The sequence below is a fragment of the Pezoporus flaviventris genome, unplaced genomic scaffold (genome assembly GCF_033815535.1).
Source record: "Pezoporus flaviventris isolate CSIRO_AGI_PZ_B2104156 unplaced genomic scaffold, CSIRO_AGI_Pfla_v1 ptg000023l, whole genome shotgun sequence".
Taxonomy (NCBI): Eukaryota; Metazoa; Chordata; class Aves; order Psittaciformes; family Psittacidae; genus Pezoporus; species Pezoporus flaviventris.
In genome coordinates this window covers 9,028,848-9,056,591 of record NW_026892571.1, presented here as the reverse complement: position 1 = coordinate 9,056,591, position 27,744 = coordinate 9,028,848, and the positions used below count along the sequence as shown (strand labels likewise).

The 27,744-nt window shown below is 44.7% G+C and overlaps 2 protein-coding genes across 6 annotated transcripts; both read left to right on the top strand.

Annotated features, from left to right (window-relative positions):
• The first annotated feature begins 23 nt into the window (after nt 1-23).
• On the top strand, nt 24-7,301 carry LOC133270961 (E3 ubiquitin/ISG15 ligase TRIM25-like). Its single transcript, XM_061456623.1, is given in 8 exon segments — nt 24-260; nt 263-684; nt 1,788-1,883; nt 2,450-2,505; nt 2,507-2,681; nt 2,797-2,819; nt 3,987-4,123; nt 4,438-7,301. Coding segments are annotated over 8 exon segments (1,095 nt in total). The 5' UTR covers nt 24-109; the 3' UTR covers nt 4,473-7,301.
• SLC26A2 (solute carrier family 26 member 2) lies at nt 6,240-27,733 on the top strand. Of its 5 annotated transcripts, none has more exons than XM_061456620.1 (3): nt 6,240-6,347; nt 16,971-17,624; nt 19,138-27,733. In XM_061456620.1, the coding sequence occupies exons 2-3, from the start codon at nt 16,983-16,985 to the stop codon at nt 20,641-20,643; spliced, it is 2,148 nt and encodes a 715-aa protein (XP_061312604.1). In that variant the 5' UTR covers nt 6,240-6,347; nt 16,971-16,982; the 3' UTR covers nt 20,644-27,733. The 5 variants fall into 5 exon arrangements, with proteins under 5 accessions (XP_061312604.1, XP_061312606.1, XP_061312602.1 ...); XM_061456622.1 differs by lacking the exon at nt 6,240-6,347 and adding an exon at nt 11,769-11,829; XM_061456618.1 differs by lacking the exon at nt 6,240-6,347 and adding an exon at nt 11,843-12,008.
• The last annotated feature ends 11 nt before the right edge of the window (nt 27,734-27,744 follow it).

Genomic DNA, 27,744 nt, shown 5'->3' with positions numbered 1-27,744 from the left:
CGGGCACGGTGCCGAGCACCCCCGCGTAGTTTCGTTTCTCGCAGACCGGCCAAGGCGTCATGCCCGCTGCCATGCAAGACCTCGGGAAGAAGCCGGAAGGGGTGCCTGCATGGAGGACGAGCTCAGCTGCCCCCTCTGCCAGTGTCTGTACAGGAACCCAGCGCTGCTGCGCTGCGGTCACAGCTTCTGCAAACACTGCATCAACCAGGTGCTTGATGGCCAGCAGCAATCCAAGGCCCCTTACTCCTGCCCCATATGCAGGCACCAGCTGGGCCCATCCCGGAGCTGCAGAAGAATTTCCAGCTGTGCAGCATCGTAGAGGCGTTTACGGCTACTTCCGAAGGGCAACAGGGCTTGAGCTCTGCAGGGGAGAAGGAAGAGGTTCCCTGTGACTTCTGCCTGGATCCGCCGAAGTCGGCGGTGCAGACCTGCCTGGCCTGCGATGCGTCTTTGTGCCAGGCCCATGTGAACAAACACAACACCAAAGCTTCCCGTAAGGACCACATACTGGTGGAGGTGGGCGCTGACGCTGCTGTGCCAGAGAGGAGGTGCCTGGAGCACGGCAGGCGGCTGGAGTTGTACTGCCAGGACGAGGGGCAGTACATCTGCATGCTCTGCTCCATCGTGGCGTGCCACAGGGGCCACAGCATCATCACCCTGAAGGAGACCTATGACAAGAGGCTGGTAAGGCGATCTCCCCATGGTCCCTGCGGGGACTGCTCCAAACTCCTGACCTGGAGGAAGAAGAGGGGAAGCCACAGGAAGGGCAACAAGGCTTTCTTGCTCTGGAAGGGGGACGGGGTGCGAGGGCAGGAATTTGCTTTTCATTTCCTCCCTTGTGTTGCCAAAGCAGCCTGACAAGCTCAGCTCAGGCAGTACAGCAGAGATGGGTATTTGGGGCTGACCAAATCTTGCAGTGTGTGGTGACATGGGACAGCGAGCAAGAGGCAGGGCTTTGCTGTCCAGCACTGCCCAGGTGAGTGCCCATGGTGTGCTGTCCGTGCGGCTACAGACTGCCACTCACATGGCATTCCTGGCTGGGACTGAAACGTATTCCTGTAGGGATTACGAAGTCTCTTCTTCCACAGAGCCCCCTTCCCAACTTTGGGTTGGGAAACAGGCCTTCCCACTCAAGTCGCTTCCCTCCATCTCCCTCCTCCCTCTGCCCTTATTTTGCAGAGTAAGTGTCCCCGTGGAGATGTGGGGGCTCGGTGTCCTTGCCTTTGAGTCCAGCTGCATCTATGAAATGCCCCAGAATCAGCTGAGACTGAGGGGTGAAACGCATTTGCTACGCTCACTCACTGCCTTGCGTTTGAAATGTCGGGGCTCAATACAGAGCCCAAGCAAAACACCCTGCAGGAACCCAAGCACATGGCCATGAAACGCCTGGCTTGCTCTGGACCTCAGGACAGGTCCCAGCCTCTTCAGGGATTAGCAGGAAGCATCCTTTGCACTTTGAACTAACTTTCTTCCCCAAGTTACATACAAGTAGTTCAGGGCTGCCAAACAGAAGTGGGCTGTGTACGACAGCAACTATTTCCTTCATCCCTGGAGCAAGTAAAGGAGCAAAACTGCCCTGTCTATGGGGAGTCATCTGCAGGGTAAGCTGAGATCACAGCTGCATGTTCCTGTTGGGTTTGTGTTTGGTTTCAACAAACAAACAAATGAACTCCCAGAAAAATCAGGGCAATGGGGAACGCAGCTCTTCAGAAGGCATCATAAAAGGGTTTTGGTGCAATAAACGTCAGTCAAATTTCATCAAGAAATGATGTCTTTCATTCTGCTAGGGTGAACTATCAGACCTCATGACAAGGCTGCAGGAACGTAAAACAGCTTTAGCTACTGCCCTAGGAGAGCTTCAGAAAGGCGAGAACCACCTCAAGGTTGGTACCCAGATCATCACTAATTCAGAGAATTTTTCCTCCACCATTTCCCAGCAGAATGTGATGGCAGCTCTACTGCTAGAAGCAGATTCATAGAAATAGTCCAAAATAGAGAAAACAGTGGTATAAGAAACTGCCAACCTTTCTCACAGCCTCCCAGCATAGCTCTAGAGGAAGAACCAGCTGGGAGACTCCACCATTTATTGCGGCTGCACAGGCCAGGAGTGGCAGACCACAGACTGCACATCACTATGGGGTTTCTTTAAAGTTTTCTACCTGCTGAATGAAAGAAAACCAATTTGAGTTTACAAGTGGAATTTCCGGTGCGTGCCGATACAGTTCTCACATTGCTAACTGGATTTTATCTGATTTTGTTACTGTATCAGGATTAATATTCATAACCTTCTGTTTAGTCAGATAGTCTAAGCAAATGCTTATTGTCCACTTCCTCCTAAAGCCAGTGCAAAGGACAGATAAAATCCTAATTAATTAATAGAGACACTAAGCTGAAATGAGCTAGCGCACCATTCTGAGCCAGTGCACCATTTTCTCATCTGCTCATTTAGAACAATACAAAAACAGTGACTTCTCAGCTGCAAAAGCTGTTTGAAGAGATGAGCAATGATAATTGAGAAAGAGAAGACGATCCTGGGTGACATTCAATCTAATGAGAAAAAACAACTGGCAGATATTACCAAAGTGAAGCAGGAAATGGAACAGAAGAGAGATGAGGCTGCGCAGCATCTTCAGTCTTTGCAGAAGATGAGAGAGCAACCAGATATGTTCCTCTTTGTCAAAGTAAGCAGTGGTATTCTGTTTTTCTTCATGAATATGCCTGTTTCTCAGCCAGGTGCCTTGTCTGGAAATCATACTAACGATTTTTTTTCCTTTCTTTTGGCAATGCTATTTGCAGGAATTTAAACAGGCCAAGGACAGGTATGTTCCACCTGAAAACACTTGCTTTCTTCTTTACAAAAATATGGTGTTTAACTGGAATCAAACCCCACTGCCTGTGCCCCTCTGTCCTGGCACCCTGCGCTGCAAAGCTGCTCCCTGCTCCAGCTGAGCCAGAGGGCACCACGTCCACACAATTAATGCGAATGGAGAGGTATCTGCCTGCTGTTCCAGTGGTCCATTTCAGTTTCCTTGGCAGCTACATGGCTGCTGGGTTCTGATGAAAACCACTGGCTTGTACTACCAGAATAACATTTTTATCACAGATGAAGCCCATAGGGTTCAGTTCACAGAAGCACTCCTGGGTGTGTGTTGGTGACACTCCTGCACCTAAGTCCCAGGAAATAGCCGTCACTGCAAAGGTAACTGGCTCATTCCCCACTGAGTTTTGCTTTTGCTCCTGGGCAAGCTTAATATCAAGACATATTTATTATCCCTTCCCTTGAAAGTGATATATTTAATTTCTAACTTATCACTTCCTAATTGATGCCTGGGTGTCAGGCTGTAATTCAGTGGTACAAAACCACACCAACTTACAGATCCACAAGAGATTTTGCTGCAGCACTGAAGTGCCCAGCTGCATGAAGAGCTAGCTCAAACACCTAGCTGGATTTGAAGATGTCATCTTTATAACTTGTACAAATTAAAGCTGAGTTTGAACTTGGATTGTAAGGGTAACGTTGAATCACCATGTACCTAGGGGCTGTGCTGGCAGCAGCACAATCCATTACTCACAGCTGTGCCACAAGTCAAAATCTAGCCTGTGGGATCAAAGTCATTTTCCAGAAGCCTGGACACCATTTAATATGTTTGGCATTTTCCTTCTATCACGACAGTGGTTGTGCTAGAACAGTAAGAGCCTGCCTGCAGCAGGTCAGAGCACTGTTGGCACAAGAGTACTAGCAAAATGCCTCCCCGTTTCTCATTTCCAGCATTTGAAAATCCCTGTTCAGGTTTGGAAAGCAGAAGTTACTGCCAAATATACAAATATAACAATTGCAACTCACTTAACCTTATCAGAGAGCTGCTTACTTCATACTTCATGTTGCCAAAGCACCCTTCTCTTTGTAGAGTCCTTTCTAACAAAGGAGTTTGTTAACTTTCAATGCTAAATGTTTTTCCTTGGTGAAATGACTGACTGTGCCCTAGGATTGTCAGTAAGAATTTCAGCATCAGCACGATGTACATGATGATGGTGCAGCTGGATGAGGCCACAATTAACTGCTATCAACGCTTAACTTGGGACTTCATGAGAAACCTGGACTCGGCGCTGCAAACCCTGCAGGGTGAGTGATCTGACCCCAAGCGGAAAGCAACAAGCGATGGGTGGCTGATGGGCACTGAATGATGGCATGTGTGTGCTCTTGAGGGGGCTGACAAGGATTCCAATGGGATCTTGGGACTATTGAAGTGGGGAGGGCAAAGAGGACAGAAAAACTTGTTTCTGGGGATAACAAGGAAGAGGTCCACTCCTAACTAGCATAAGGCTAGCTCCTTTTCATTTATCCACTCCTACCCCCATCTAGTCTGTCCCCAGCCATGAGATCTGAATGCATTGGCATTGCTTGCTTTGTAAAACACTCTTCTTGAGCTTTCTTAGGTAAACTCGCCAAACAAATTTGGTGGACCAGGTAAATCCTTTTCTTTACTTACAAAAATGTTCCCCGCAAATTTTTCCAGCAGTTATTCATTTAAGGACTGTGTGGCCTGTGCTCCTCTGCATCAGTGTCAAGGAGAGCAGAGTCTAGAAGGCTGTCCCTCATCTCAAAAGGGGAAGCCTCTTACTTCATTATTAGTAAGATGTGATTTGTGTTTTACAAGGCACTAACATTCAATCTTGTTTCTTTACAGTTAAGCTTCAGACACTGATAACTGCAAAGCGTAAGTGTTCAAAAAATACTAGTTATTCCTCAGGACTCTGGCCAGGGGCTGAGTCTTGCAGAGAAAATCTCTCACCTAAAAATGTGAGTGGCGTTTTGTTGCATGCCTATCCTCTCCTAGCCAGGGGTGAGGCCAGCAGGCAAGCAGCCTCAGAAACACTTCCCAAAATCTGAAGTGGGCAGAAATCTCTGGGAACTCACCAGAGAAATCATCCCTCTTGAGCCTGAGGGAGAGACTGGGTTTGCTTCAGCACTCAGTAAAAGCCTGAGCCTTCCCGAGGGAAGGACTGTGGAGGGGTTCCCCCCAACTGAGCAGGAGCCGGAGCAAACCCAGTGCCTGAAAGGATCCCCACACAATTCCAAATGCTGCAGGAGATACTAAATCTGTAAACAGCATTTCTCCTCAGGCTAGCTCAGTGCTCAAATAGATTTCTGCTGCCTACAGTGGTGCATCTTTTCTACAAGCTTGTTTGAAGAAATAGTATTTAGAAGTTATTTGATTTTTTTAATAGATATTTTTATTTGTGGCAACTAACCCCACCTTGTTTGTTTTTTTTTTCCCCAGTAACTGAATTAGCTTATAAAATATGGAGCACAGAAGCAGCACAAAAAGCAGGTAAGCGATTAAATGGAGTTTTAGTTACGCAGCACAGCTTAACCATACAGTTGTTTTTATTTAGAATTATGGAACTGATTAGACTGGAAGAAATCCCTTTAAGATCAAGTCCAAGTGCTAACCCTGCCCTGCCAAGCCCACCACTAAACCATGTCCCTGAACATCACATCTGTTAAATACCTCCAGGAATGGTGACTGCACCACTTCCCTGGACAGCCTGATCCAGTGCCTGATAACCCTTTTGCTGAAGAAATATTTCCTAATATCCAGTCTAAACCTCCCCTGGCACAACTTGAGGCCATTTTCTCTTTTCCTATCTCTTGGTAACTGGGAGAAGAGATGGACCTTGCTACATCCTCCTTTCAAGTGGTTGTAGAGAGCGGTAAGGTTTCCTCTGAGCCTCCTTTTCTCCAGACTAAACAACCCCACTTCCCTCAGCTGCTCCTCATAAGACTTGTGTGTTTGACCCTTCACCACTAAACATAATGCCAGCCTCAAATCTAGAGGTATATTTTTAAATCAGTGTACATGGCCATTTATTTGTCTTGTGAGCTCAATCATCTACAGACATACTAATGTCTGTGTTCTATACAGATCCAGACAGCTACTTAAAACAGGGAGGGGGAAGAAAAGAAATATTTTTCTGAGGAAATGCAATGCTGTACTTGAAAGCAACTTATCAAATATGTTATTAACATAGCAATAAAATACTACTTTATTAGTACAGTAAGTGAAACTTTTCAATCTTGTGTATTCCTGCAGCACAAATGGCACTGCCAAGCCCACTATACTTCAGAAGGCAGACCACAGGATCAGAGTCTCACAGACCTGCTGGGAATGAATGGGACTTTTGGACATCATCTAGTCCAAACCCCCTGTACAACACAGGGGTACTGAGAGCAGGTTACACAGGATTGCATCCAGGTGCATCCGAGGAGGAAACATTCCACGACCCGTACCAGTGACCTTCCTTCCTCAACATGAACTACATGGATTGTCCCAATTTATCCTGAAGTAAGAGAGATGGAAAGAAAAAGTTAAATATTGTCAAAATGTCCTCTTCCCATGGGGACTTGCCAAGTGTCTTGACCTCCCCTGCATGCCTGCTTTGAAAGCAATTCTGTAGCATGTGCAGATTGAGAAAAGAAGTGCTAAGAATTAACACGAACATAAGAAAATCTCCACCTGCTGCTGGCTTCCAAACTGTGAACTATATAATCTCATGGTACTAATGATACTTGTGTACTATTAATGATGTCTATTACTACTACTATTAATACTGTCATTATGTGGTTAGATAACCAAAGAAATGGCTAAAGATACCGATAAGCAAGGCTGGCTGATTTTATACCATTGCTAGAAATTAATTGTTGAGAGCACTGTTTGCAGATGGCTGCAGTAGAAAACTGTTCAGGACAATGCTGCCAATTTAACACAAAGGATCTTTGTGGCAAATAATTACTTATCTTTGTATGAGTCAGCATCCAAGCCACATTTTAACACTTCTACAGAGCGCACAAAGAGCCATGCAAAATACCACAGTCACTAGTGTATGAAGGTGCTTTGCTGGCCACATCTCCATATGTACAGATGTTATTTTTTAATCAAGCACATGCTGTGTGTTCCAGATGTAGCCCTTATTTCACATACCAACTTCACTGAAGGATTTCACGGACACTCCCAGGCAGGTAGGCTCACTCCTTGTTGCTGTAGGCTGCTCTGTTCCTAGCTGTGGTTCAGATCCAACATAGAGGTTCACAACCTGGGTGGTTTTTCTCCAAATGATAAAAATATTCTACTGCAAACCAGGGTTGCCAACATAAGCATTTTTAAGAAATCAAGGCTAAAGTTCAGGGTACTTCATATAAGTTAGGATTCATGGCCCTGACTCTATTCTGTCACTTGTGATAATCTACATATATCTAATCGCAGAGATTAAAAGCAATAAACTCAGCAAAATCCATCTCAGATTTAGAGTAACACCTCTCTTCATGGTTTAAATGGACTCACCAAGCTGTAATGGATCCGCAGCCCTTTCTCTGCCGCACACATCAATTGTCAGTGTAACAGAAAGCACGTGGCCAAATTTGGGGAGCTCAGCAGTAGCTCAAGGTGACTTTGCAAGTATTCCCTACTGCTCAAAGCCAGTGAGACATGAAGGACAGCTGCTGTCACTCAGATGAGGCAAAAAGAATGAGCCTGTCCTTTGGCACTTTTATGACCTGGGCTCCTCTCTGGCTGCAAGGTAGTTATTTCATTCTAGGTGAAGGAGCCATGACCAGGCAATGCAGTTCAGTGCTGCTGCTGCAGGCAGCAAGTTACTGCACTGCTGCAAATCACTAGAGTCAGAGATTTACTTGATGGTATTTTAAGTCACACTCCCATCCTACGTTGAGGACACGTGGGAAATGTCAGTACTTCTGTCACCCTTTCTAAAACATCAGTTTAGCATTTCCTCAGTGAAACCTGCATTACAAACGTATTCCTGTGCCTCCAGCTACAGACTGCTGTGGGTGAACTGGAACACCACTCTTGCCTTCACTAGATAAAGGACAGGGTGGCTGGCAGCAGGGTGCTGATTCCTGTGCTCCCAGGCAGGTGTCCTCACCAGTGTGTTCCTAGATGTACGGTTACCCCCTTGCCTGCAAGAGATGTTCACTTTTTAACACCATTTCTGACAGCCTTTGAGAAGCAGTGATGATACTTTTTTTCCCCAGGGAGGATAAGGTACTGATTTCACCTTTCCTGCAACGCCATCAGCTGCCAGAATCTCTAAGCCCCTGGTAGAAATGTCTGTGACCTGTTTAGAGGAAGGTCCTCCCAGAAACCTTAGCCACGGACGAACATCCAGTTCTCAGGAACGGAGTTACATTCCCAAGAGCCTCTCAGAAGGGCTGGGAGCAGTCGAGAAGGGAGTATGTCTGCAGCAGGCTGGGTCAGGCTGTTTGTGCCCTCAGAAGAGCTCTGCAGTCCTCCTAGACAGTTGTAATGCTGCCTTTGAAGTGTCAATCACACATAATACAGTATTACACTAAAGCTGAAGTACTCAGCATAACTAAACCCCAGGACCAATGGGACTTATTGACCAAAGCAAAGACAATAACTGGATGGCTGGAACTTGCCTAGCATCTAATTTGGAGTGAAAAGTGCAGGTAGCTCTTCCCTGCTAGGCTTATCGGACTCAGATTTGGGGCTGATGTGAATACTTGCCCAAACATAGTAAAAGAAGGTGGCTATTGAGGCAAAATTGATGTGATTGAGGAGATAAGGACTTTATAATCACTGCTAGAGGCCAAAAGCAAAGGGTTTCATTTCAAGCAGATTGGAAAAAATACATTTTTTTAATACTGCTGCAGGATCAAAAAGCTTTTGGATGAAATTAGTATCTAGGAAGGTAGATTTTCTGAGTTAGATACTAAGCTGATGGTGCAGTTTATTTTCCCCATACATTTGCCTGCTATAGTATTAGCAAAGATAGACTCCTCTGAGTTTGAGACATCATTTGAGTGATGAAGCAGAGCTGGAAGCCTGGAAAGGGCTGAGAAGAGCCATTGCAGAGGGGTTTTATTGATGGATCAGAGGGTGATAATAACACTGTCCTGTGCAGCCCCTAGAGCTCTGCTGGAGGACCAGGGCACAGTGGGGCTGTACGAGAGCTGCAGTGCAGGGTGAGAGGGCAAGGTGGGAGGGCTTCCCTGGGTGGGAGGAGCCGGGATGCACCGGAATATGTGCTCAGGGGGACAAAACGGAGCCTTCTTCCACAATTATTTCGTATTCTGAGGAACTGCCCTCTGCAGATTTGCTGTTCTAAAGGTGACAGGGCAATGTGGAGAACGGAGCAGCAGTCTGACAGGCTGACTAAGCGGGACAGGCAGATGGCACGTGTGTTTATGTGTCAGCAAGCCCCAGCTCGCTGTTCCTTGGCAGGAGATTCTGGAGCATGAGGAGCCCCAGAGGCACATTTCTCCAAGGCCAAAGGTCCCCTAAATGCAGAAATACACTAACCACAAAGCTTAACGTACATCAGGAAGAGGAAGGCAGTTGGAAGTTAAATGACAGAGTTATCTTAAATATTTACTTGTATTTTTCCCCCCACTTTTTAACAAATCATCATACAGTAAAAAGAAAAAATAATAGCAGTGAAAGAAAAAAAAATAACTGATTCTGGAAAATCAGTGCTTAGGAATTTTTTTAATATGTTATTTGTGCTCCAAGAAGATATTATTTCCCTTTTTCTTCCATGAAGACATGAGGTATTAGATGATCCAGGCTGTTCCACAGCCAGTGCCTCTAGAACAATGAAAATGCTGTGACACTCATTGCTTGGTTTTGAGGGTTTTTATCAGGTTTGTGCAGGGTCCCTACACAGAAGGCTCCTCTTAAGGCTTTCAACACAGATCTCACTCCTCACAAGGATTCCCTCTGGTAGTCTTTTGAGTCACCACCCACTTAAAACTCAATTAAAACTCATGTGGAAGTCCCTAAGAGGACTGGGAAGTCAGAGCCACTGGTGCTGGGTAACCAGGGGAGAGGGAGTGAGCTGTTTTACTTCCTTTGCAACTTGCCTGTGGTACTTAGCATGACATCTGGTGAAACCCTTGTGGAGGGGGTACGTGTTTGCTTACAACTGGAAATATTGCGTATTTCTACAGCAAGATTTATAGCACTTGTCTGACACCAAAAGAACGGGCAGGAATTCTGCAGGCTCGAAGTTGGTCTGGATTTCTCTGCCCATGTATTAATGGGCTTTTTGGCAGCTCAGGGTTCCACATGAAATGTAAATATTAGGCACTATTCGATTTCAGAGGATGTCTGCTTTGCCGTGCAAGTGCCGAAGGACCGGCAGGACAGACTGGGCAGGGCCCCTCTGCCCTTGAACCTCCAGTGCAGAGATAAAAGGAGAGCACTGAACAAAAACCTGGTGTTTCCAATACCAGCATTGTCCAAGTTCCTCTGCCCTTCCCAGTTGGAAGTACTCCCAGACACCGGAGCAACTAACACAAAGGGACTTTGAAGACTCTTTTTAAATGAATAGTAATGGTTTCCCAAAGGGAAATTAGACCGTTTTCCCAGAAATTGTTATGGTTTCCCTATCTGTATCAGTTTAAGGTCATTTTACCTCCAGTTGCCACCACATACCTCATCTTTCAACTCAGAAGAGTGAGAACAACTTAATGAACTGAACCACGGGCTCTTCACTGCAGTTCCTCTGTTTTTTTCATTCCAGGTGGTTGTTTTGTGGGGTAGGGAGCAGGACCAGTGAGTCACCCTCAGCACCAGCCTTCCTCAGCCCGCTCCTAATTCGGAGCACACTTGGTATTAATTACACGATAAAAAGTGACGCTCGGGAGCGGCCTCGGAAGTTGGGTCCTGCCTGCTCCGCTGGGCCTCCTCCTGGCCCGCCCCGGGTAGCGAGGGGCGCGGCGGGGCCGGCTCAGCCCTTCCCTTCCCGATCCCTCACAGGGAGGCGGGCGAGGGGCAGGGCTGGGGCGGTGCTACCGAGGCGCCGGCAGCCGCTGCGGCCGCTCGGTAGGTCGGGGAGTCCCGCCCGCCCGCCCGCCCGCCCGAGGTCTGCCCGGAGCCGCCGGCGGCCCGCAGTGAGTGGGCGCTGTGAAGCGAGGGAGGCGTGCGGGGTGGTGCGGGATAGCGGGACAGGGCGCGGGTGGGTCTGGGTGCGGGCCCGGCCCGGCTCGGCTTCCCGGGGAGGGGGCTCCACTCGGACCCCGCTTTACGGAGCGGCTCGCCCGGCAGTGGCTCGAAAGAGGGAAATGGCAATGAAAGCCGGGGGCCGGGAGGGGAGGTCTCGCTGCAGGGGTGGGGGTGTGAGCCCGCGGCGCCCCTGCGTGCGAGGGAAGTGATGTTGAGACCGACAGGATGAAACTGAACGTTGTGCGAAAGCTTCCCTTTCGCTGTCCTGCGAGCTCCGACGTTGGCTTCCAAAGTGATACACGGGCTCTCAGGCAGAGCAACCCCCAAACAAAACAATTCCAGGAGTATCAAAAGCGCGTGGGTTCCTTCTTGCAGGTTTTAGAGTCTAAAACCCCACGTTTTTAAGCGCTCTTCACTCCAGTGCGAACCCTGTGCATGGCGGAGCCGGACGGGTCACCCGCACAACCCCCTGCCGCGTCAGCGCTGCTCCCCTCGCCGCTGCCAGCGTGGCGTGCTGAGGGCTGGCAGCCGCTGCCCCTGGGTCAGCCCGAACAAAGCTCCCCAGTGTTTTACCTTGGGTAGCTAACGGTAAGGGCGGGAGGAGTGGCCTGGCTTGGAAATTACTTGCTGAAAATAAGAGTTAGCAAACTCCATAGCAGAGTGGGTTTGGTTGGGGACTGCTGGCGTGCTGTGCGAGGCGGCAGCCGGTATCTCACAGAGAGATCCGCCTCGGACAGGACATGGTATCCGTCACGCTCGATGTGCAGTCTCAGGGAGGGCTGGCTGCGAGCGGGGCTGTTGATTTCCACAGGACCTTCCCGAACAGACTGGTGGCTCTGTAAGGCTGGTGAGTGGCTTTACTGCTGCTGCTGAGCAGGAGAGCTGAGCTTGAAGTAGGAGATTGGATATTTCACACAAACAAAGTTTTATTGCTTGGCTTTGTAGGTTTTCCCTCTTGAGTTAATGACTGGGGATTACTGTGCCGACAGTAGGGTAGCTCTGTGCCCAGTGTGTTGCTTAAATGTGGTGTGGTCTGTGTTTTATGGTTCTTGGTGTTCATACGATTCAAAGTCTCTGGTTGAGATACATGTTTGCAGCTTGGATGTTTTGTTGGAGGATGTTAAGGGTTTTGTCATAAGCCTGAGCTTTCTTCCAGGGTACATCAGTGTTATTGCAGTGCTTATCCCAGTGTTCTCATGGCAGTATTGAATTTCCTTGTTGCTCCACAGTAGTTAAGAGATTATTTGGGAAAGGCTCTTGTCCAGCAACAGTAACAGCAGAGATTTAGTTTCCAGAGTGGTGTGATACGCTTTCCTTTTATGCTCCTAGGGTGAGATTTCCTGAGGACTCAGAGGTAGTAGTCCTTATGTGGAGCTTGGATTTCTGATTCAACTGCTTCTCCTTTACATCTCTTCCAAAATTATTCATCTCTCTAGATTGTATGCTTACTCCTTAGTTTTTAAGTGCATGCTTAAAAGTACATGCAGCTTCCCGTGTCTGGCAAGTGGGTGGGGGTCCCATACAGAGGGGATTCATGCGCATGAAATTTGGGAAAGTAATCTGGCAAACCGTGTTATGGAAAGAACACTCTTGATTTAGTTTCTACTCTTAAATGCTCGCATATTAAGTGCATAATATGTTATTTCAGTAGGTGAGTCAGATTCACAATCTGTTTTCTAGCTGTTAGGGTGACTGTGAGCTGAGATGGAGAAAAGAAGTCTGAGCCAGCAAGGCCCTTTGCTCCAGGTAGTGTTTTCCCAAAGGCAGGTGCTAGCTTTCCTCTGCTGTGTCATGGTGTCAATAAGAAAGGGCCAGATGGGATCCATAAGTAGTCAAAAGTCATTATATACCAAGAATGCAGTACCTTACCATATCTGTATTTTATGGTAGTCGCTTGATAAGAGAGATGTACTGGAAATTTTCTTCAGGTCTGTGTTGTAGTCTTTTACTTTATGTCTTAAATAAGGCTTTGTGGCAATTGGACACCCCTTGAAGATCTTACTCGGGGCAAAAGGAGCTTATAAAAGTGCATTGTAGGCACACAGATTAGTTACGTATAAATAGCATCTTTGAAAGGGAAAAACAGAGTAGCTCCCTTTCCAACTTAAATATACAAAATCTCCTTCAGTGTACTGAACCAAAGGGTGTTTGTTTGGAGTTTTTGGCAAGAACAAAACCCAGTTTTACTTGGCAAGTTTGGGCTAAGCGGTTACAGAAGTAATACAGAGCAACACTCTCAGGATGAAACGGGTGTTGGAAATGGTGTCATTTCCCGGTGTCCCGACATTGTGAGAGGCTGTGCAATGAAAGACCCTTTTCATGCCACAAAGAGAAAGTTGTCATGCAGGTCAAAGATCCAGTGTATGCTCGGAGTTTAGTAGCCAAGAAGAATGCTACTTAGAACATTTCTCTACTGTTTAGACATAACTGAGGAAGAACTGGGTATATGCAGATGTTTTACAGCACTGCCCAGAACTGAACTGAACTATCTGGGGTTTGTGGTGGTGTTCCCTGACATGGTAAGAAAAAAATCCTATGTTTGAGTGAGCTGTCTACAAGTTCTGGGTGAGGGATAGGGGAATCAGAATTTCCATTACTAAGATGCTAGAAAACAAACTCATTCAAGCAATTTGCTACTGTCCTGGGTTCAGCAGGCTTAAACCACAACAGCTACACAAGAAATAGCCTGGGGTGAATTTTTCCCTCAGCTTTTACAGTATTGATTTGCTGAGCTTTGGGTGAGAAGCTTTTTGATTTGTAACTCTGCTTGTGAAATGAGTAAAACTGCTTGAGTAAAGACAACTACAGAATGTGCTTATGCAGAGTAGTGCAGACATGTGCTTTCATTCACTATGTTCACTTCATTTACCCTGTGTAGCATTCGCTTTTTCTTGTAAGTGCTATAAATAATCCCTGCAATTATATACAGGGGAGTGAGATTAGTAACCTAGAAGGTAGGGATGGGTTCTCTTCCATATGAGTTTCTTGTGGGATCTTGGTATGTAATTTCTTGCACTGCGTATTTCATAGAATAGGTGAGGTTGGAAAAGACCTTTAAGATCATCAGGTCCAGCCTTCACCTGAGGTTTCCTCTCAGATATTAATTCTTCATATGGCTCTTTGAGCCCATAGTTATTCTAAAACACATTAAAGATGCTGAATCAGAAGGCATTAGCCAAGGGACATTCATCATTTATAAGGTGTCTGTAGGTATGTGATCCAGTAATTCTGTATGTAAGGCTGCGAGATTACAGTTTGGAATAATAAAGAAAGCATGCAGGCAAAACTAAAGCTTTCTTCTCTTACCTTCTGTTGCACTAGGTGATTGACTTGTCTAACAAGAACAGACACAGAGGCATAAATGCATGGGAAAATTTAGCCTGAAAAATGTGTTGTTTTTTTGTTTTGTTTTTTTTGAGTTCTGGGTGAACTTACCCTTGCATCCAGAGCTGTTGGTTCTCCAAGTTGTAAGGGTCAGGATGAAAGGAAGACCACAGATACCAGAAACAGGACTTGAGTTCAGACTATGGAATTGTCCACTTAGGTCTCACCTAATCCAGTAAAGCATTAAACCTTTATTTTTGGAGTGTGACTTTCCTTAAAGCAGCTCCTCTGCCCGTGCTCAGAACAGCGTGCACAAAGAGGAACGTGCTCTGCAGTTGTTGTGCTTAGAGCTGTTTGCAGCTTTCCCATTTGCAGACCACCTTGCAGACCCCATGCATGTGGTTCAGATGAATTAGGCATGGAGTTGGAGATATGGCACAGGGCAGGAGCTGAAGGAAAGCACTGATGCACTACCAGATGTGGAAAATGAAAGGTGGGCATTTAATCAAGTATCTTGCACAGAGCATGAGGCCTGGTAATGCTGTTCGGCCTGCCCTGTGCATCGTACAGAATCTGATATCATACCAGGAAGGCATAAAGCCTTTCTTACACAGAAAATCCATCCCTGGTGGTGCCATCATGCTATTCACAGTTTTGGAGCCTGGGAGGTCTCTGTGCACAGCACAGCTCCTTTTCAGTGCAGTCCAGCAGCAGGCTAGCCGAGTGAGCTGCGTTTGGTTGGTTGTAAGGGTTCAGGAACTTACCCACCAGTCACTTGCTGTCTCTGTATCTGAAGTGAATAAAAACGCTGTTTGGGAGTCCCAGTCTGCAGCAGCAGATAGAATGCCTCTGGTATTTTCTGTTGCGTATCTATCAGCATCAACCCTGTCTGTTGACTTTAGATAGCTGTCTGCACACTGTGACCTGGTAGCTCTAGTGAGAAGTATGTGACAATGTAAAGTGGAAGAGTTGGTTTACTTGGGTTGAATTGCTTAATATTTAGAAGGCTGTTCTAGAAATCTCTGAATATTTTTATCTGAAAAGAGAAGCCAGTCTAAATGTTAAGTATTGCAGCTGCTTCTGCTCTGGTGTGTATTCCTTTGATATGGTTAGGATCATTTGCTTAGGTTGTTTCAAGACAGTAAGAACTTGGGTTGATATTGTCTTTCTAGCCAAAAGAGCTGTAGGTAGTTAATCTCGGTTTGAGCTAGCAGGCTGCTGGAAGCGTGGCTGTGTGTAAACCATCGTGTAGGGCTGATGCAGGGCACTTTGGATATGACAGCATCAGACCTGGAAAGAGAGAATGAAAATTGTACCCTCCAGCCAGCTAAACTGAGGTCTAAAAGAAGACATTTCCTCTCTGAGTAACTGTAGGATCAGTGCCTTGTAATAGGCTGACTGCAGGAGAAACTGGTGGGTAAGTGTCATGCTAAAACTCACTTCTCTCACTTCTCCTCTCATGCTTTTGTGAGACTTACCCTGAAAAGATAGTAGCAGGGAATGTACTGTAGCTACTTGTGAAATGGTGATTAAGTGAACCAATTTTAAGCTGTGGCATCCTCAGCACTGCTAGCTCCAGTACTGATTTGGTAATTAAGTGGTAAACATTGCGTAGAACATTAATTTGGCTGATGTTTGCACTGCACAAAGGTGTAGTCAGCACATAAGGGATATGTTGTTTATTAGCACTCCAGGGCTGAGGCAGTATTGCAAAGGGAAGCCTGGGAGTTAGACTTTTCAGGGTACTGCTGCTGTCTCTGGCCTTGACCTCCACTGTAGCACCAGGTCAATGGGATTCTGGCTGAGTTTTACCGACTTCAACATACAAGTAGTAGCAGGTATTGCAGCTGAAAGAGAGTTTTCTGGATGATTCTGGAAACTGGGAGTGCTGTCTGAATGCTGGCAATCACTGTTGGTATGTATCATCAAGTTTCGTTAGGGCTTGTTTTGTTAAGACTTTGCTCTTTCACAATGAGGCAATATGTTTTAAGTATTAAATGTGCTTTGATATAATTACCTTGTGATTATATCAAATACTAGAGCGTTAATATGATTTCCACTTGTATTTGTTGTTTTGTTCAGATGTAATTTACTTGAAAGCCCGCTTTTAAGTGTGAAGAGCATTCTTTGCAATGTTGTTGGCTGAAAGAAAGCAACTGTTTAACAACTGCATCTTCTTGGATAACAAATCTTTACAATATTTGACGGGTGTAATCACTGCATTTTAAAATACATATGAGATTTAGACAAGGCTGTGCAGTGCTAGAAATATACTAATTGTAGTTAATTTTCAGCAACTGAATTGAAGTAACTTTTGGACTATAATGAACCCCATATCTTATCTTTGTGTAGAACAGGTTGCAGGTACTGATTTTATCAAGGAAGCCTCCCAGAGAGATGGTGCTGATGCATTCTTTTCCATTTCACAACATTGCCAGCTGATTCTATGGGATATCAGCTTCCCTCCTAGGGAAGGTGATTCCTTGCTTAACAGGGATATAATGGGGAGGCTCTTTGCAAGTTTGCTTGGAAATTGCTTTCTCTGTGCTGAGCTAAGACTTGTAGCCCACTCTTTTCATAAATACTGTATTCACTCTATTAAAGAGTCTCATGTAGCGCATTCATTTATGGTTTAATGAAAACGATCCTTCTTTGCGTTTTTAGGGAGTCCTTGAGATGACAGCAATGGCAGAATTCAACAGCATCCATTCAGTGACTGAAATGCCAGAAGGAGACAATCCTAAAAGCGGTTTCCATCATGGAATGTTCTTGGAACCCCAAGAGAAGAAGAAGAGCATGAAGGCTCTGGTGGTTAAGCAAGCAAAGAAAACTTGTAGCTGCACTCCAGCCAAAGTTAAAGACTTTGTTTTAAGTTTCTTTCCTGTCTTGCAGTGGCTTCCTAAATACAAACTGAGAGAGTACCTACTGGGAGACATAATGTCTGGTGTGATTGTGGGGGTCTTACTAGTCCCACAGTCAATTGCTTATTCTCTCTTGGCTGGGCAGGAGCCTATTTATGGCCTTTATACATCCTTTTTTGCTGGCATTATTTATTTCATATTTGGAACTTCCCGCCACATCTCAGTTGGCATCTTCGGTGTGATTTGCCTGATGGTAGGACAAGTGGTGGATCGTGAGATACAGAGAGCTGGCTATGATGCAGAGCCAGCAGCGCTCAGTGGCCTCACAGCTACAGCAGCATATGCAAACACCACCAGTTCTCCTGTGAATCGGACATCACAGGAGTTGCTCTGTGATAAAAGCTGCTATGCAATTACAGTGGGAGCCACTGTGACCTTCATAGCTGGAGTTTATCAGGTAAGAGGAGGTGGACAAACAGGTATTCTGTGGAAATAGTTTTAATTCTTTAGGTCATTGCCACATGAACAGACTGCTGGGCTTGCATGTTTCCTTAATCTGCATCCCAGGGGAGTGGACACAAGGAGCAATGGAGATCTACAGTTCTTGTTGTGCAAGAAGCTCCCGTGTCCTCTCCTTTTTTAATAGCATTTTGTGCTTGCATTGCTACTTTGTTGGGGACTGCAAGGACCTGCACATAACTACATGCTGCTCTCACCTAGTAACTCACTACCTTCCTCACTGTGACTTGGAGCTATTTTGTTTTTCTCTGGCTTATAGCATAAACCTCCATTTCATTTGGCCCAAATGTGGTGTGTCAGCTTCTCATTCCAGACTCCAATTATTTGCCTTTTATCAAAAGTAATCTGGAAAGTAAAAGATTTTCCTGGACAGTAAGAGATTTCTCCAATTGATTTTTATTTGTCTTTGTGTCTGTAAACCTTGGCTCTTTGTCTGTTCAAAGCAAAACAATACCGAATATACAATATGGAAAGGATACTATTGAGAGGATAAAATATATTTTAAATAGAACTTTTAATTATTACCTTATTAAAATATGTTATTCAACAATATTTTACCATTCTGTCTCTACCTAGTCCTAGAATTCACTGCATTTGTTCTTATGGTGCCCTCCCTCCAGGGTGATAGCTCATCACACTATACATAGGTGGGAAAGCAAACGTACATGTGACACTTGTTTTGGACACAATCTTGGACTCTTTCCTGTGCTGCATGTTAGAGTTGAGTAATTTTGGCAATATTCTGGGACTCCTGGGGTGCAGGGGATTTTGTGTTTCATCACTGTAGGATGGATGCAGTTTTGGAGTTGTGCATTGTGCATAATATTCTTTGCAAGTACAAGTACAATTAAGTTTCTGTATATGAAGGAGTCAAATTACCCAAATGTTAGGTATATTCTATCTGCTGCCCTTTCAACTAGCATTAATAAAAATTAATGACAAGGCACTTAAAAATATTGTCTAATCTGCATTGCAAGAGTTTGCAGCTCATACTACCCATGTCAGATGCACCAAGCTTTATGCAGTGCAAAGGACAGCTGTTATGCCACAGTCTGTACTTTTGTTGCAGGTTGTGAGCTCCAGTGTAAGTCAAAGACAATCAGAAAGGTGTTGGATCTTTGCAGAGTTTACAAAGTTCAGAAGAACTTGAGAGAAATGGCAAAGGTAGTGGGAATTTCAAATGCTTCCCTCCCCACCCCAGGCTTGCCTTTCTTGCCTGCTAGGGTAACAAGAAGTTACAATCAAACCGAGCAAACAATAAACACAGGTTCAGGGTATGAAGACCCCCCACAAAAGCCTGCTCTGTGTTAGAAATGCATTTCATTGAGGAGCAGCTGAATGCTGGAGGCTGTTTTCTTCATGCTTAGACCATGCCTTGTGCTCCAGAGCCCCACAGTGATGACATGTCCAAGATCTGCATCTTAATCTGTTGTGTGGTTGATCCTTTCCAGGTGGCCATGGGTTTCTTTCAAGTGGGCTTTGTCTCAGTGTACCTCTCCGATTCATTGCTGAGTGGATTTGTCACGGGTGCCTCCTTCACCATCCTGACCTCACAAGCCAAGTATCTCCTGGGTCTAAACATTCCAAGGACCAGTGGCATTGGCTCCCTCATAACCACATGGATAAACATCTTCAGAAACATACACAAGACCAACGTCTGTGATCTCATCACCAGCATCTTGTGCTTTCTTGTACTTATCCCAACCAAAGAGCTTAATGATCATTTTAAATCCAAGCTCAAGGCTCCAATACCAGTTGAACTAGTCGTGATTGTGGCAGCTACTCTGGCATCTCACTTTGGGAAGCTGAGAGAGACTTACGGCTCAAGTGTTGCCGGACGCATCCCAACTGGGTTTCTGCCACCCCGTCCTCCAGACTGGAACCTGATTCCTAATGTGGCTTTGGATGCTATCCCCTTAGCTATTATTGGCTTTGCCATCACTGTCTCCCTCTCGGAGATGTTTGCCAAGAAGCATGGTTACTCTGTGAAGGCCAACCAGGAAATGTATGCCATTGGCTTCTGCAACATCATTCCTTCTTTCTTCCATTGTTTTATAACAAGTGCAGCTCTTGCGAAGACTCTTGTCAAAGAGTCCACAGGCTGTAGGACACAAGTGTCTGCCATGGTAACTAGTTTGGTAATCCTATTAGTCCTCCTTGTGATTGCACCTTTGTTTTACTCCCTTCAGAAATGTGTCCTTGCTGTCATAACCATTGTAAACCTCAAAGGAGCCCTGCAGAAGTTCAGGGACCTGCCAAAGATGTGGCGTTTGAGCAGAGTGGATACAGTGATCTGGCTAGTTACTATGGCAGCCTCAGCCCTCATCAGTACTGAGATTGGTCTTTTGGTTGGTGTTTGCTTCTCTATGCTCTGTGTCATTTTCCGAACTCAGAGACCTGAGGCACCACTGCTTGGTTGGGTGGCGGAGTCCGAGACGTATGAATCCCTGTCTGCTTACAAGAACTTGCAAACCAAGCCAGGAATTGTGGTGTTCCGTTTCGAAGCACCCCTCTACTATATCAACAAAGAGTGCTTTAAATCCATCCTGTACAAGCAAACTGGGGTCAACCCAGTCTGGGTGAAAGCAGCAAAGAAAAAGGCAGTAAAGAGAATGCTTAGAGAGAAAGAGGTAGATTCTGGTGGCAACCAGACCAGCATCTCCATGGATTTTGTCTCTGAACCTCTGGGATTTCACACAATAGTGATTGACTGTTGTGCAGTACAGTTTCTGGACACGGCAGGAATACGCACGCTCAAAGAGGTCTGCAAGGACTACAGGGAGATAGAAGTCCAGGTGCTTCTGGCCCAGTGCAATCCTTCAGTGAGGAGTTCCCTGATCCGAGGAGAATTCTTTAAAGAGGGGGAAGACCACCTTCTCTTCCACAGTGTGCACCAGGCTGTGGACTTTGCATTGGGGGCACAGCGGCACAGCGGGACTAGCGTTTGTAAGAAGTAGCTGTGGAAAGGCAGCAAGTTGGAACAAAGCTTGGGGGAATAATGGTGGTGGGTCTGTATATCTGTGCAATATATATGCACTCAGATAAAATGAAGCAGAGTGGTTGTTAACACACTGATTACTTTGCGGTCTGTTTTGATGCTTTAAATTTGCCTGCTGGGTATAGTGATTCATTAGGTGATATTGAATGAAGGCAATTCTTAACTTGATTATGGTCAATCTGTGAAATCTTAAAGGGTTGTCATATGGTTATTCATCTCATTTTTCTTCTCTCTAGAACTTAACATGTCTTGGTTCCCTTCTAAGTTTTGATCATAAGCCTCGTAAGTCTTCATTGCAACCCAGTCTCTATGGATGGGATTTTGAAGTAGTCTGGGTACCCTGTCCAACTGAACAATGAGAGACAACTCATTTCTTGTCGCTCATTCTGGCATTGCTTTTCCATAACACCACACCCTTATATTTTCTAAGTAATGACTGATGGGGACTGTTTGCTCTAGTCTGTGCTGTTGAGTGATTGATGGGTGATTTTGTAACGTCCTGAATTTGAGACAGATAGATAAATGAAATGCAAATGTGCATGAAGAACTTTCTTAACGAATAGCTCCTAACAACCTGTCACCTCCAGAGGCTTTGCCAGTGTCTCCTGAGAGCCTACTACAGCCAGGCAGCAAGCCATGGTTGTCTCATTTCTACACAGGCCTTTACATGCCATGAAAGCTTGCCTTTCAGCTTCAACTTTTTAATGTTTTTTTTATTCAGAGGTGACTGTTTAGAAATCTTTCATGCTTATGATCAGGCATTTGTTTTCCTAAAATTTAACAGCTCTTAGAATTGTGGGCATTAGATACTGAAAATGCTTAATTCTTGAGTTTCAATAGAAAACAGTCCCTTTTAGCCAATTTTATATGCCAGGCAGACAGGATCACAGGCACCAAAACGAAAAGGGCCAAATAGATATCCAACATCTGTCTAATTTTGTCAGTGTTGAACAGATTTCACGTGTGAATGCAGGTTTTGTTGACTGTAGCTCCTTTACTCATGCTCTGTCATGGGCTTTGTGTAATGGGGATGGACAGGACAAGAACTACAGCCGCTAGAAAAGGAGACAGAGAAATTCTGTGCTGAATGTTAGTGTAAATAAACCTTTGTACTTTGGCTTTAATTATGCAGAGCAGTGAACAGTACCTGTTCTTTATGCTAAAACACAAAAGCTGGTTAGGAAGAGGTTCTCTTTTCTTACACCAATAATACAACTATGAAAGCAGAATTGAGAGATTAACAGCTTAAACTGAGTTCCAGCTGTATGTAGTGCACTGTACATCCTTGGAAGATGGTGGTTTCTCCCAGGTTCTTCACAGCTTTTTGAAAGGGAAAAGTTGCTCTATAAATATAGTATTCTCATCCTTAATCATTCAAGAATGAGTCAGGAGTCAAAAAGGAATAAAATGCCATCTGAATTATGAACTGTTTTCTAAATGGAAATATATTTTGAGTTTAGTTTTTTTCCTCGGATAGGAGTACTAACTATTCTTCTTATGGAAGCCGGTATGTCTGTGACATATCACTTCACACTAGGAGCTGGGACCTCAAGGATTAGATAGCAGAAAGATGAGTCCTAGGATCTGGCAGCGTTTGTATGTTACTGAAGTTAGTACAGTTTTGTAAGACATCACAGCAGCATATAGCAATGGGGGGGAAGGTGGTGGGTGGCTGTTGCATACTTTGAAAAGGAGTACATGACTGAGATCTGTGCTTCATGTGTTTGAGAACTGGCAGTGTTAAGGAAACAAATCTCCCAAGTATCAGAAAATGCTAAAGATTCTGCAGTAGTCAAAGCGCACAAATGCTGTTCTTTCTCAGCCCTAAGGCGTGTGTATACAAGGAGGAGAATCCCAAACAGCTACTGCTGAACTTTTTTCTTTTCTGTAGTAATCTCCTTCATGAACTTTCTTATTCTGGGCTAAGAATCCTTTATGCGGTTTGGATAATTGTAACTGAATTGGTATTACCAGAGTGGATTAGCCTAAGCCATATAAAAGCAGTGAGTGGAGTTAACGCCTATGTACGGAGTGAGCGCAGGATGGGAATTATGGTTTAATTCCTCACCATACCTGTTTTCCATTGAGTTCCCATTCAGAGCCGCTGGGTTGGTGTTGAGAGAGCTGGCACAACCATGGCAGCTCCTGCAGCTGGGTGCTGGCTTGGGAAGGGTTTGGCACCATGGCTGCTTTGGCACTGTGCTGGCTGGTGGCAGGGGAGCTGCGTAGACCTGCACACGTGCATTCAGCTGGTGGCAGTGCTGTGTGCTGGGGGAGTCCCTTTTTGGCACAGTTTGTTCACGTTACCAGAAAGCATCTCTAGAGCTGTGAACAAAAGCCTCTGCCCCTTTTAGGCACTGATTTTTTTTTTTTCAACTAATGTTTTTCAAGAGAGCAGAGCGGTGCCAGAGAGCAGAACGTCTTCTCAAAGCCCTGATGAAAAACTGCAGTACGGCCAACAGTAAGCAGTGTGTGCTGTTATTGCATGTTTCTGCCTACCTGCAGCTACGTGTTCTCACCCCTTTACCCCATAGGCATGGGCAGCTGAGAGGGAGAGGATGACTGAGCAGCTGGCCAAGAGACTTCCTTTGAGGCAGGTCAGTTATGGGTGGGATAGAAGTAAAATAGAAATGGCTCTGGCTGATCCTTTACACTCACAATTCCTCTCTCCTGTACTCTTTTCATGCTGCCCAGGTGGAGATATTTTGATCTGTGACCATGCACAGATTTGTGTAGCCAAATTCTGAGAAAGGGAAAACCAGTAATTATTTATTAAAAGATATTCTTTCAAATCCATTTCTACCTGTGTCAGGAAGAGAGGAATAGCAGTGTTGCTTCCAAGAAGTACACACTTTACACAGCTAGCAGGATGCATATTTGTAGCTCCTGGGCATCTGTTTGCATAAAAGCACAATAAAATAGCCATAAATTGATTTTCAAATAATTAATTTAGATTACAGCTGAAAGATATACTGGAGTGATTTATTGTATTTGGCTTCACTGCTGTTTCTGCAGACATGACTGGCAACATAGCCTCTAAATTCCATTTTAAGCAAAACACAAGAAGCCGTACTAAAATGCAACAGCAAAAGCAGCCAGTCAACCAAAAGAACAACTTTTAATGTTCTTAAAGATAACATCCAGAGGTCATAGTATTAATAAGACTAGATTAATACATAGAGCCCTGCTTAAAACGGAACAGAAATAGATGGCATTTTCCAGAGAGTTTGGTATAATAGAGAGTCCTTTGGATTAACTGAAGATTAGAGTTTATCATGTCTGGAATTACTTAGAACAGTGGGGTTTCAGCCATTTTTCTTTGAGGCATAGAATAATTTTTAACAGAGACATGAAACTGATTTAAGTCTACTGGCAAGAAGCACATTTTGCTTAAGTATGTTTATGGACCCTTTAGAAATAATCCAATTTCAAGTTTAAGAATTAGGGACCACTGGTTAAAAATAGTTGCCCTCAAGAATTTGTTTTATAAAGGAATTTTGTGTATCTACACATACACATATATGGGTGTATGTATTGTATGTATGTGGATACACACACTTTTGCTGCTCTATTATGAATGCAGCAGCTATATATATCCAGTTATACTTTTGCGGTACTTGGGTTCTGCCTTCTGCTGTTTTGAATGAGCAGTGGAAAACATATACCAGATTTTATAAGGGGAAATCTGCTGCACCCACTGCCTTCTACACTTTCTCTTATCCCTGCCTCTCAGTGTAATTTGTAATCTATAGGAAGAGGGAATCTTGGAAGGATTGTGTTTGGGTTTATGCATCTGTCAGCAATAGGAATGTTCATCCCAGGTGCAACCTTCAGAACCCAAGGCCAGAGTGGGAGATGGTGTAAATCAGTTAATCTCCATTCCCAAACATTCTAATCAGCAATTAATCAGTCTAAATGAAGAACTAAGATCATTAACACATTCATTAATGACAACAACACAGCATTATGGAAATTAACACTCACAGTCCCAGCTATACTAAAGACTCCTGAGAAATGTCTTTATTAGTCTCCTGCTAAATGTCAGACTCTATTTTTATGGTTATTGCTGCTATAGATAGTGGGCTCAGTTCCTCCTCATGTGGCGGTTGCACTAATAAATGTTTCACTTGTGTGAATGTTTTGACATGGAAACAATTTTCAGTCCAATTCAAAAACCAGGAAGAGGTACTGCAGTGGGTCACGTGGTGCTTAGTTTTGGATTTATAATGACATTGCCAACCATAGTCTTGTGTGATTTAGTGATCCTGATTTCCATTGAAGCTCCATCTGCACCTCCCAAATTCAGTGTGAGACCCACCTCCACCCTCTTGACACTTCTGTGTTTTGCTGTAAGACTTTGCATATAATCAACAGTAAATAGAAGAATCATTGCCTTGGTGTATATTGCTATTACATGTGACCTGCCAGATCTTTTGGTGAGGATAAAGCTCCTGAAGAGAGTGTGTAAACCAACCCCACACCCCCATCAGTTCCCCAGATGCTGGGGATGGGAGAAAGGGGACTGTGGGCAGCTGGCAGGGGAGTACCACAGTTTCTTTCCCTCCATAAACACACTGGAGCCTCAGTCTGGTGTGGGCTGTGTGAGGGTTTGTGTAGCTGAAGGAGTAACAGTGCTGCCCAGAAAGGATGGATAAGGTGGAGGTGTCTTTATTATGGGGCTCCTGTGTTATGCAGCGATGTGTCTTTGTAATGAGTGTAATAATAACACAGGACCTAGTTCCTGCTCAGTGCTGCTGCATGGGTCACTGTCCTGAACTACATATGTAAGTTATATATGTCTCCACTTCCTTCTGAAAGAGATATAAAAGTCTGTTGCTGGTGCATCTGAAATACAGAGGTGAGGTACTGGGGACAGGAAAGCATCCTGCCTGCCACATCATGGTTTTGAGCTGGGCAATACCCAGCTGCCTCCCACAGCCTTGTGCTGAGGTCAGCTGTGTACTCTGCCTGTGCCAGGTCCTAGATCTAGGTCTTACGTGGTGGGGTCCATTCTTTCTCTGGCCAAACCTCTCTTGAGAAGGCCAGCAACACTGCACGTCTCCTTGGGTGCAGTTCCCTGCGCCTTTTCACTCAAGGGCTGTGCCAGCTCGCTCTTCCCCACCATGCTTTGGCTACTTGCTGTCATCTCCAGCGCTGCTGGTGCAGATTGCATTTAAGCAACTAGAAGACTTGTCACCCACACGTCTCCACTCTGAAACCAGCGCAGGAACACCCATGCTGGCCCTGCAGCTGGGCACACTGGTCAGCACTGACCTTAACGTCCCAGCAGTGAGGAGCATGGCTAGGCTGTAGGGAGCTGCAGGTCATAGAAACTGGAACAGGAGAAAACCTTTGAGCTGAGGGTGAAACTCTTCAGGCAGATAGTTTGTTTTAGGGCATTATCTTATGTTGCTTTTTTTTTTCACATGCTTTGGAAAGGTGATTACATGATTGAGGTGATTTACATTTTGATACTAATATGGTTAAGCTAATGAAGCTGTGACAAGCACCTGCTGCTCATGCCCTCCAAGGTGCTTTGTATCTGCGTAACTTATTTTGCTTTGCTGAGTCTTGATATAAGATACTGTTGTGAGACTTCCATATTGATGTAACTGTCCACACTAGAAGAGCTTTGCACTTCTACTTGCTGGCATAGAAAAAGGGAACAGTATCATTAGTGCAGACTTTGCACTGTGAATGACCTTGTTAAGTCCCAAGAATGACTTGCACTTGGTTATCATGTTTGTAAGCCTTTGTAGGATCAGCTGCTGATGTGAAAAATTACCTGATCTTTTACTTTCAGTCAGATTCTACCTGAAGGAGAAATAATTCTGAATCTTGCTTTTTCTTCTGAGATCATTACAATGCTAAAAGTGAGGCCTCTGGTTAGGTAAAATGGCAAATATTTTTATTTTTATATATATATAAAAATTCATAGTATAATAAGTACTTTTCTGGTTTATTTTCTATAGATTGTATATGCTAAGGCATTTTGCTGTTCTCTAGTGGGCAAATACAGAAAGTATTTCAGCATTGGATGGAGAATCAAATTTTCACTGAGTATATTTACTGCCAAAAATATGTGTTTGAATTCCATCTCTCTCCAGCTTTGAAAGCACTTGGCTCTTAGTCTGGCTTTCAAATGATCTCAGGACTCCACAGGAAGATAGGAAGTGAAACATTTTGCTGGACTCGGGTGCAAGTTTTTTATGTCTAATTTTTAACTTAAGGAAGTACATTTTCTGTATAATTGAAATGCAGCTGAAACATGGTGAAGGAGAGGTAAAGCTTCATGTTTTCTGGGAAGCGCATGATGCTTTGAGTTCATCGGCCTCTTGCGTCCCTGACCATCATGTCTGGTGTCTTGCTATGCTCCAGGGTATGATTTTTTTATTTAATTATTTTAAATTCAGAGTAATTTTAGACATTTGTGACATAATGTTTTTCAGAATAAACCAAATGGCAGATTTTGCCTGGAGCAGCTTTTTCAGACTCGAGAACCATTTTAACCAAACAGGACCTCCTGGAGTAGATCACACTGGTCGTCTGACCTCTAACCAGGTTACAAAATGGTTTATTTGAATAACGTGGAAAAGTTGTATAGAATGTATTAAGCATCGCTTCTTACTGTGACTAATTTGTGCAGTAAAACCAAGGTATGATGTTTCCCCCAGTGCAGTGGTGGAATCAAGGGTGCTGGGGGAGCATCAGCCCACGCTGGGTGGCTAACACAGGCCTTGCCTTGTGCCCAGCATGGGGGAGATGTGCTGCCATCAGCTCCTTGTTGGGTGCTGTGCTCACCGACCAAACGATTGTGATCTGAATTGTATTTTGTCCATCATCATCTATTGTCCTGCAATCAGCTATGGTGTCAGAATCAGCATGTTGTTGACTCTCCTTTACGCTGTTAGATCTCTTATCAGTTGTCATTTTTAAACACTAATGTGCCTTACTGTCATTGTAGAAGATTTGTTAGCAAGAATTTTCTATCAAATATGGTAAAATCTTTGGGATTTCTTGATCACCATTAAAAGATTGTATTTGGTTTTTCTGTTGTCAG

Excerpts from the sequence above, each read along its gene's own strand:
- SLC26A2 (XM_061456618.1), top strand. The coding sequence starts at position 11,946 with ATGACTGGGGATTACTGTGCCGACAGTAGGGTAGCTCTGTGCCCAGTG. Across the intron at positions 12,009-16,970 it reads CAGTGTGTTGCTTAAATGTG|GGAGTCCTTGAGATGACAGC; the intron begins GTGTGGTCTGTG and ends TTGCGTTTTTAG. Across the intron at positions 17,625-19,137 it reads TCATAGCTGGAGTTTATCAG|GTGGCCATGGGTTTCTTTCA; the intron begins GTAAGAGGAGGT and ends GATCCTTTCCAG.